We start from the raw sequence: 8,173 nt of genomic DNA, 5'->3' as shown, positions 1-8,173 counted from the left end.
TTGCCCAGGCTGGAGTGCAGTGGCACGATCTCGGCTCACTGCAACCTCCGCCTCCCAGGTTCAAGGAATTCTCCTGCCTCAGCCTCCCGTGTAGCTGGGACTACAGGTGCCGGCCACCACGCATGGCTAGTTTTTGTATTTTTAGCAGAGACGGGGTTTTACCATGTTGGTCAAGCTGTTCTCGAACTCCCGACCTCAGGTGATCCACCCGCCTCAGCCTCCCAAAGTGCTGGGATTACAGGTGTGAGCCACCGCACCCAGCTGTTATTGTACTTTCAACTCCAGAATTTTCATTTGTGTTTTTTTTTATAATTTCTATATCTTTATGGATATTCTTTAATTGACACAAGTGTCATACCATCCTTTACTTCTTTGTCATATTTTCCTTTAGTACTGTGTGTGTGTATATATATATATATATATATATATGGGCTAGTTTGAAGCCTTTTTCATTAATCTAGCCCCTTGTCTCACAGGCAATTTCTGTTGCCAGCTTTTTTCCAGTGTATGTGTCATATTTTCCTGTTTATTTGTATGTCTCACAATTTCTTGTTGGAAACTGGACATTTTAGATAATATACTGTAGCAACTCTGGGGATTGGTACCCCCTCTCCAGGGCTAATTGTTATTTATTTGTTTAGTGACTGGCTGGATTATTTGAGTGAAATCCATTTCCCCTGAAAAGTGTTAAGGCCTATAATATTGCTCTTCTGGGAGGTGCAGCTTTGGGTATGCCCACAGTCACCCTGGGATAACAGTGGTTTTGGTAGGGTTCTCTTCTATTCTCTCGTTGATCACACCCAGCTATGAAGCTCCACTAATTGTGGCATATTGTTCTATTATTTTCAACAACACACTGAGGCATAACTTGCTCTTGCTCTACAAACTGATACAATCAAATTGTGGCTGTTTGGAGGAAAGCATTTTTTTCCACCTCCGCCACATACTTTATTTTTCAAATTGTTTTTTATTGATTCATAATAGTTGTACATATGTTGGGGGTACCTGTGGTATTTCGATACATTAATATACAATGTATAATGATACAACCAGGGCAGGAGGGACATCCATCACCTCAGAGGTCTGTGGTCAATGTTTTGTTTTGTTTTGTGACAGGACAGAGTTTCACTCTGTCACCCAGGCTGGAGTGCAGTGGCGTGATCTTGGCTCACTGCAACTTCCACCTCCCGGTTCACATGATTCTCCTGCTTCAGCCTCCCAAGTAGCTGGGATTACAGGTGTATGCCACCATGCCTGGCTAATTTTTGTATTTTTAGTAGAGACGGGGTTCACCATATTGGCCAGGCTGGTCTCAAACTCCTGACCTCAGATGATCTGCCTGCCTCAGCCTCCCAAAGTGCTGGGATTATAGGCGTGAGCCACCACGCTGTGGTCGATGTTTGATCCTTCTTCAGATCCTAGAAGGGCTTCTCCCAGCTGTCTTATTCCCCAATTCTTTCCAGCAAACTAGGAGGCCTACAGTCTAGGCTGCATCTCCATTAAATCCGCAGATCTCCCAGTTGCCTCTTACCAAAACCTTCACATCTCCAGATTGCCCTTAGGCATGAATTTCTCCACACTGTGTTGCAAATGAAGTCACTATCATTGGAAAGAGATTAGGAGCTATCTGTTTCAGGGCCTGCTTCTCTCCTGAGGCAAAATCCCGGAGCCAAGACTCTGGAGCTTGGGAGAAGGACCCTGGAAAGCTTCTCTGAGAAATACCCTCACTCTAGGAACTGAGCACTTGGTGGAAGGAGGCAGGGGACCGCAATAACCTGAGGCTCAGCCTGCAAGAACTGGGGGATGAGCAATTGGGGCACCAGTAATTTCAATATGTCATGCCCAAGGTACAGTCCTGTTCCACAAGTAGAGACTAGGTGGAAGAAGGGAGCTCCAACTTTCACCGGGCACAGTGGCTCACGCCTGTAATCCCAACACTTTGGGAGGCTGAGATAGGTGGATCACCTGAGGTCGGGAGTTCAAGACCAGCCTGACCAACATGGAGAAACCCTGTCTCTACTAAAAATACAAAATTAGCCAGACGTGGTGGCGCAAGCCTGCAATCCCAGCTACTTGGGAGGCTGATGCGGGAGAATCGCTTGAACCTGGGAAGCAGAGGTTGCGGTGAGGCGAGATCACACCGTTGCACTCCAGTTTGGGCAACAAAAGCAAAACTCCGTCTCAAAAGAAAAAAAATGGGAGCTCCAACTTTCAACTGCACTCACACAGGTTTTAACCTCAGCAACAAGTAGCTCTGGGTAGGATGAGAAATGCTGATGTCCTCCTTTTCCTGGGAAGAAAGCATTTGATTGGGAGCTGGGGGAGCAGTGCCCTGTGTTACAGTTTGCAGTAGTCTGGAGTAGAAGCACCTCACTAAACTAGGAGTGGGTAAGGAGGGAATGATCTTGGTTCAAATACCATACTTAACAAATCTTTCTTACTGAATTTGCAGATTTTCTTGAATAGGTGTTTCCTCATTTGTTGTTTGCCCTCAGGACCACTGCCAGAGGGTTTAAATAGTTGATTTTAAAAAAGAATTTTTGGGCCAGGCGTTGTGGCTCCGGTCTGTAATCCCACCACTTTGGGAGGCCAAGGCGAGTGGATTGCTTGAGCTCAGGAGTTCAAGATCAGCCTGGGCAACATGGCAAAACCCTGTCTCTACAAAAATTAGCTAGGTGAGGCTGGGCGCGGTGGCTCACACCTGTAATCACACCACTTTCCCACCACTTTGGGAGGCCCAGGTGGGCAGGTCACGAGGTCAGGAGTTCGAGATCAGCCTGCCCAATATGGTGAAACCCTGTCTCTACTAAAAATAGAAAAATTAGCCAGACGTGGTGGCGCACGCCTATAATCCCAGCTACCTGGAAGGCTGAAGCAGGAGAATCGCTTGAACCTGGGAGGCAGAGGTGGCAGTGAGACGAGATCACACCATTGCACTCCAGCCTGGCGCACTCTGGGTGACAGAGCGAGACTCTGTCTCAAAAAAAAAAAAAAAAAAATTAGCCAGGTGTGGTGGCACACGCCTGTGGTCCCAGCTACTCGGGAGGCTGAGGCAGGAGGACTGATTGAGCCAGGGGGGTCGGTCAGGGTTGCAGTAAGCCATGATCACACTACTGCATGCCAGCCTAGGTGACAGAGTGAGATTCTGTCTCAAAATGAAACAAAACAAAAAAGAATTTTCACCAGTGTTACAGAGGAATGGATTCCTTAAGCTGTCATGCTGGAAGCTGATCTTATCTAAGGCTGGTTTTGTGTTACAATGATGGAGTTGAAGAGTTGAGTAGCTCCAACAGAGATTCTCTAGTCTACAAAGTTGAAAATATTTACTATGTGGTCCTGTACAGAAAAAGCATGCCAACCCTTGCTTACTGCTGCCAATGCTGCTGGTCCACAAACCACACCTTTAATAGCAAGAACTTAAATTACTTGAGAGGCAGTACTGTACGGGCTGTGAGCTTGGTTCAAAACCCCACCTTGCCATTTACTAGATAAATGGGTTTGTTCTGAGGATTAAATGTGCAAATGTCTGGCACTTTGAAAATACTGAACAATTGATAGCTGTTATCATCATGTTGGAAACTATGTGGAAAGTAAGTATGAGATATTATATCGTTCTTCAAAGGGTTTTTTTCCAGAATACATAAGCTTTAGAAAAGGGAAACAAGTATTGGCTTTCCAATAAACAAGACGCAACTTCTAATACCTGGGTACATAACAATATTACCTAATGAAAGAATAAACTTTCAAGCGTTTAAGCGTAAGCCTAACTTAAGCCTGACACTGAAATCCGGAATTTTCTATCACAGGAGCATCTAGCTTCTTCCAATAACAATGAATGAAAATAACCTTCAGGAAATGCCAAAACCCAAAAGCTCTATGAAAAAAAGCAGCAATCATCTTTAACATGAGGTTTTGGGCCTAGTTGGCCCTTCCGGTTCTGCCCGTCTCTAGCTACACCCATAAGATGATATAAAGAGAACCTCTCGCGCTTCCACCTCGACTGTCACCGCAGCAGTCGGGGCTGCCGGCCGGTTACCTCGCAATTGAACTCCATCTCGGCGTCCATGGTGACGATCCTTACGGTGAACGTCTTGGGCTGCTTCCTCTTGAGAGAGCTGAAGCTCATGCGGGAAGCGATGGCCCCGGCCATGGCGCGGGGCTCAGGCCCGGGACCCTCGCGCCCCACGGCCTGCACTCTGAGCCCTTTAGCCCCCCTGGAGTTGTTGTACAGGCCTCAGGGCCACCATGGTGGCCGGCTGGCCGGCCCGGCAACGGTCTGGGCTGCGCGGGTCCCCAGCGGCCAGCATGGGCCGCGAGGACCCTGCCGGGACGGAAAGGGGAGTTGGGGGGCGGGCCCTGACGGCTGCACGGAGGGCACAGGAGCCGGGACCGTCGGTGCAGGCGCGACCTGGCACTCCGGGATTCGGGCCGGAGATGCCGGGGACGCCTCGGGACGGGAACCCTAGACGGCAGCGGCCCAGACTCCGCGCGCCTCTCAGCGGCCGACTAGGGTCGCGGGGCCGCGCTGCAGTCGGGCGCGTACGCGCGCGCGTGGCTGTCACCGTCCTCACTCCGCGCGCCCGCGGGAAGCGTACCCTCCCCACAGCCCGGGGCCTGCTCCCGGCCCCGCCCTCAGGTCGCCCAGACCACTACGCGCAGCGCAACCGAACCGGAGGCTGCCGCCTAGATGCTGCGATTGGCTGGGGAGGCCAAGGTAGGCAGGACTTTCCCGCTCCGTCCCGCCTCCTTTGGGGTGACTCCACCAATGGAAAGTTTCACTCTAACTGCAAAAGCAGGCCTGGGCTCGGCGTTGAGTGGCTACAGTGGCAGTCACTCCGAACGCTTTTGTGCCTACTCTAACAAGACTGGTTGAGGCGGCCGACCTCTGCTGGCCTTACCCGGGAAACCACGTAGAGGCTGGATCCGGGGCGCGGGAATTGGGTCCTTCGTTGGCCCAGGGAGGGACTCTTTCGGTTCAAGTAGGCTCCGAGTGTGACGCCCCAAGGGATTGCGTTTCGGACACCCGGCGAACATTCTTGTTTGGCAGTTAATCACATATACCGACCCCTATGAAACTTTCAAGACACTTGTGGAGGCCTGTTAGGTTTGCTGGCACTTTTCCGCCAGATCCCTCTGCTTCCCTTTAGAATTATTATTATTATTTTTTTTTTTTTTGGGGGGGGGGGCGGAGTCTCGCTCTTGTTGCCCAGGCTGGAGTGCAGTGGCGCGATCTCGGCACACTGCAACCTCGCCTCCCGGGTTCAAGCGATTTTCCTGCGTCAGCCTCCCGAGTAGCTGGGATTACAGGTATGCGCCACCACGCCAGGCTAATTTTGTACTTTTAGTAGAGACGGGATTTCTCCATGTTCGTCAGGCTGGTCTCGAACTTCCCACCTCAGGTGATCCGCCCGCCTCGGCCTCCCGAAGTGCTGGGATTAAAGGCGTGAGCCACCACACCCCGCCTAGAATTATTATTAATCGTTATACCTACCTCGTGAGGTTGTTGAATTTCAGCGCACTGAATACATATCAGGCTTTAGAATGGAGCCTGGCATCCTATGAAATTGCTGAATTTGGGTTGAAAACGAAAGCATTCTTCATTTTATACTCTTATGATGCCCATTTTTGAACCATATTCATGTATTATTTATTTAGTGTCATCAAAGGTTATAACGGGTGTAGGGGGGATAATTATACCTTTCTGTACTTAGATAATAAATTCTATTTTAAAATGGCTCTTAGTAGTCAAATAGGGACAATTTACTGTGTTTTATCCTTTGTTTTTTGTTTTGAGACAGAGTTTCACTCTTGTTGCCCAGGCTGGAGTGCAATGGGGCGGTCTCGGCCCACTGCAACCTCTGTCTCCTGGGTTCCGGGTTCAAGCAATTCTCCTGCCTCAGCCCCCCCAGTAGTTGGGATTACAGGCGCCCGCCACCACGCCCGGCTAATTTTTGTATTTTTAGTAGGGACAGGGTTTCACCATGTTGGCCAGGCTGGTCTCAAACTTCTGACCTCAGGTGATCTTCCCACCTTGGCCTCCCAAAGTGCTGGGATTACAGGCGTGAGCCACCGCGCCCGGTCTACTGAGTTTTAACTGAACAATAATCACTCCATAAATGTTAGCTAACATTAGCATAAACCCCCCCACTCCACAGGTGAAGATCTTGAGAGATATGATAGAGCCACTCGCTGGCTATAATGCAGATAGTGAAAGGCAAAGCTAGGACTCAAACCCAGGTCTGTCCCACCCAGAGCCTGCTGGTTAGCACTGTGCTGCCCTGCTTCCAAATTCTCCCTACTACAGCCTCAGGGAAGGTGAATTACAGTTCCGGAGTACTCAGCAGACATTGTTGCTGTAACGGTATATTAATGGAATAAATCTAGCTCTTCTGCACGGACCCCTACTGTGCCTGGTAGCACCGGCCAGGCCTCAGGAATGGTTTGTTGCCACACCCAGTGAGGCTGCTGTGGGAACTTTATGTCCTGCCTTCTGCTAGCAAATTCTCCCCACCAAAACTGATTGTTCAGCGCAGTATGGGCTTGGCATGGGAGTGTCTTCATTATCATTGCTTCATTTCTTCCCCGCAGGTGGGAGAACCGGGCTGGGTTTTCTGGGCTCCCCACAGGGACAACAAATCGCTGCTGATAGAAAATACGTGACACCGGCCGGGCACAGTGGCTCACGCCTGTAATCCCAGCACTTTGGGCGGCCGAGGCGGGAGGATCACAAGGTCAGGAGATCGAGACCATCCTGGCTAACACGGTGAAACCCTGTCTCTACTAAAAATACAAAAAATTAGCCGGGCATGGTGGCGGGCGTCTGTAGTCCCAGCTACTCCGGAGCCTGAGGCAGGAGAATGGCGTGAACCAGGGAGGCGGAGCTTGCAGTGAGCCAAGATGGCGCCACTGCACTCCAGCCTGGGCGAGAGTGCAACACTCCGTCTCAAAAAAAAAAAAAGAAAGAAAAGAAAAGGCGTGACACTGGAAACCCAGTGAGGAGTAGCAAAAGGAGGTAGATCAGATAGCAGGGACTAAAAAGTGACACCGATGATTGGTAATTGCTCATTTTTATGGACAGACTTACCAGGTGCTAGGCACTGGGCTAATTGGCCCAAAATGCCAAATTTAATGTTCCTGGGAGGACATCCAGCTAGACATATGGGTTTGAATCCCAGAAGGGAGGTCAGGGCCAGGAATAAAAATAGATGTGATAGAATATTATGCTGGTATTAAAAGTGCCATTCACAGGCTGGACACAGTGGCTTACACCTGTAATCACAGCACTTTGGAAGACCAAGGGTGGAGGATCACATGAGGCCAGGAGTTCGAGACCATCCTGGGCAACATAGTAAGACCCCCATCTCTACAAAAAAATTAAACATTTAGCCAGTGTGTGCCAGGTGCGGTGGCTCACGCCTGTAATCCCAGCACTTTGGAAGGGGGAGGCGGGTGGATCACTTGAGGTCAGGAGTTCAAGACTAGCCTAGCCTGGCCAACATGGAGAAACCCTGTCTCTACAAAAATACAAAAAAAATTAGCCAGGCGTGGTGGCGCACGCCTGTAATCCCAGCTACTCCAGAGGCTGAGACAGGAAAATCACTTGAACCCAGGAGGCAGAGGTTGCAGTGGGCTGAGATCGTGCCATTGCACTCCAGCCTAGGTGACAGAACAAGACTTCATCTCAAAAAAATAAAAGAAAAAAAAAATTAGCCCTTGTGGTGGAGTGTGCCTGCAGTCTCAGCTACTCAGCGGGGCTGAGGTGGGATGATCACACCAGACCAGGAGTTGGAGTCCACAGTGAGCCACGATGGTGCTATTGCACACCAGCCTGGGTGACAGAGTGAGACCCCCAGCTCCCAAACAAATGCCATTCATAAAGAATAAATACAGCCAGGTGCAGTGGCTCACGCTTGTAATCCCAGTAATTTGGGAGGCCGAGGCGGGTGGATCACCTAAGGTCAGGAGTTCAAGACCAGTATGGACAACATGGTGAAACCCCATCTCTACTAAAAATACAAAAACTTAGCCAGGCGTGGTGCCAGGTGCCTGTAATCCCAGCTACTCGAGAAGCTGAGGCAGGAGACTCTCTTGAGCCCAGGAAGTGGAGGTTGCAGTGAGTCGAGATCGTGTCATTGCACTCCAGCCTGGGCAACAAGAGTGAAAATCCATCTCA

General features: G+C 50.0%; 1 protein-coding gene across 6 annotated transcripts in view; it reads right to left on the bottom strand.

Moving 5' to 3' along the window:
* The window catches only part of NF2 (NF2, moesin-ezrin-radixin like (MERLIN) tumor suppressor), a 98,351-nt gene extending 93,836 nt beyond the window's left edge, over nucleotides 1-4,515 (bottom strand). For 5 of the 6 annotated variants that reach the window (XM_032139274.2, XM_032139273.2, XM_032139272.2 and 2 more), the window contains exon 1: nucleotides 4,037-4,515. In XM_032139274.2, coding sequence (XP_031995165.1) covers nucleotides 4,037-4,150 — 114 coding nt within the window. In that variant the 5' untranslated portion in view covers nucleotides 4,151-4,515. The remainder of the gene's footprint in view (nucleotides 1-4,036) is intronic. The other variant, XM_058431192.1, reaches the window with a different exon arrangement.
* Nucleotides 4,516-8,173: the final 3,658 nt, after the last annotated feature.

The sequence above is a fragment of the Hylobates moloch genome, unplaced genomic scaffold, assembly GCF_009828535.3.
Source record: "Hylobates moloch isolate HMO894 unplaced genomic scaffold, HMol_V3 SCAFFOLD_19, whole genome shotgun sequence".
NCBI lineage: Eukaryota > Metazoa > Chordata > Mammalia > Primates > Hylobatidae > Hylobates > Hylobates moloch.
The sequence above is the reverse complement of the archived record's forward strand: the minus strand, read 5'-3'. Positions and strand labels throughout refer to the sequence as shown.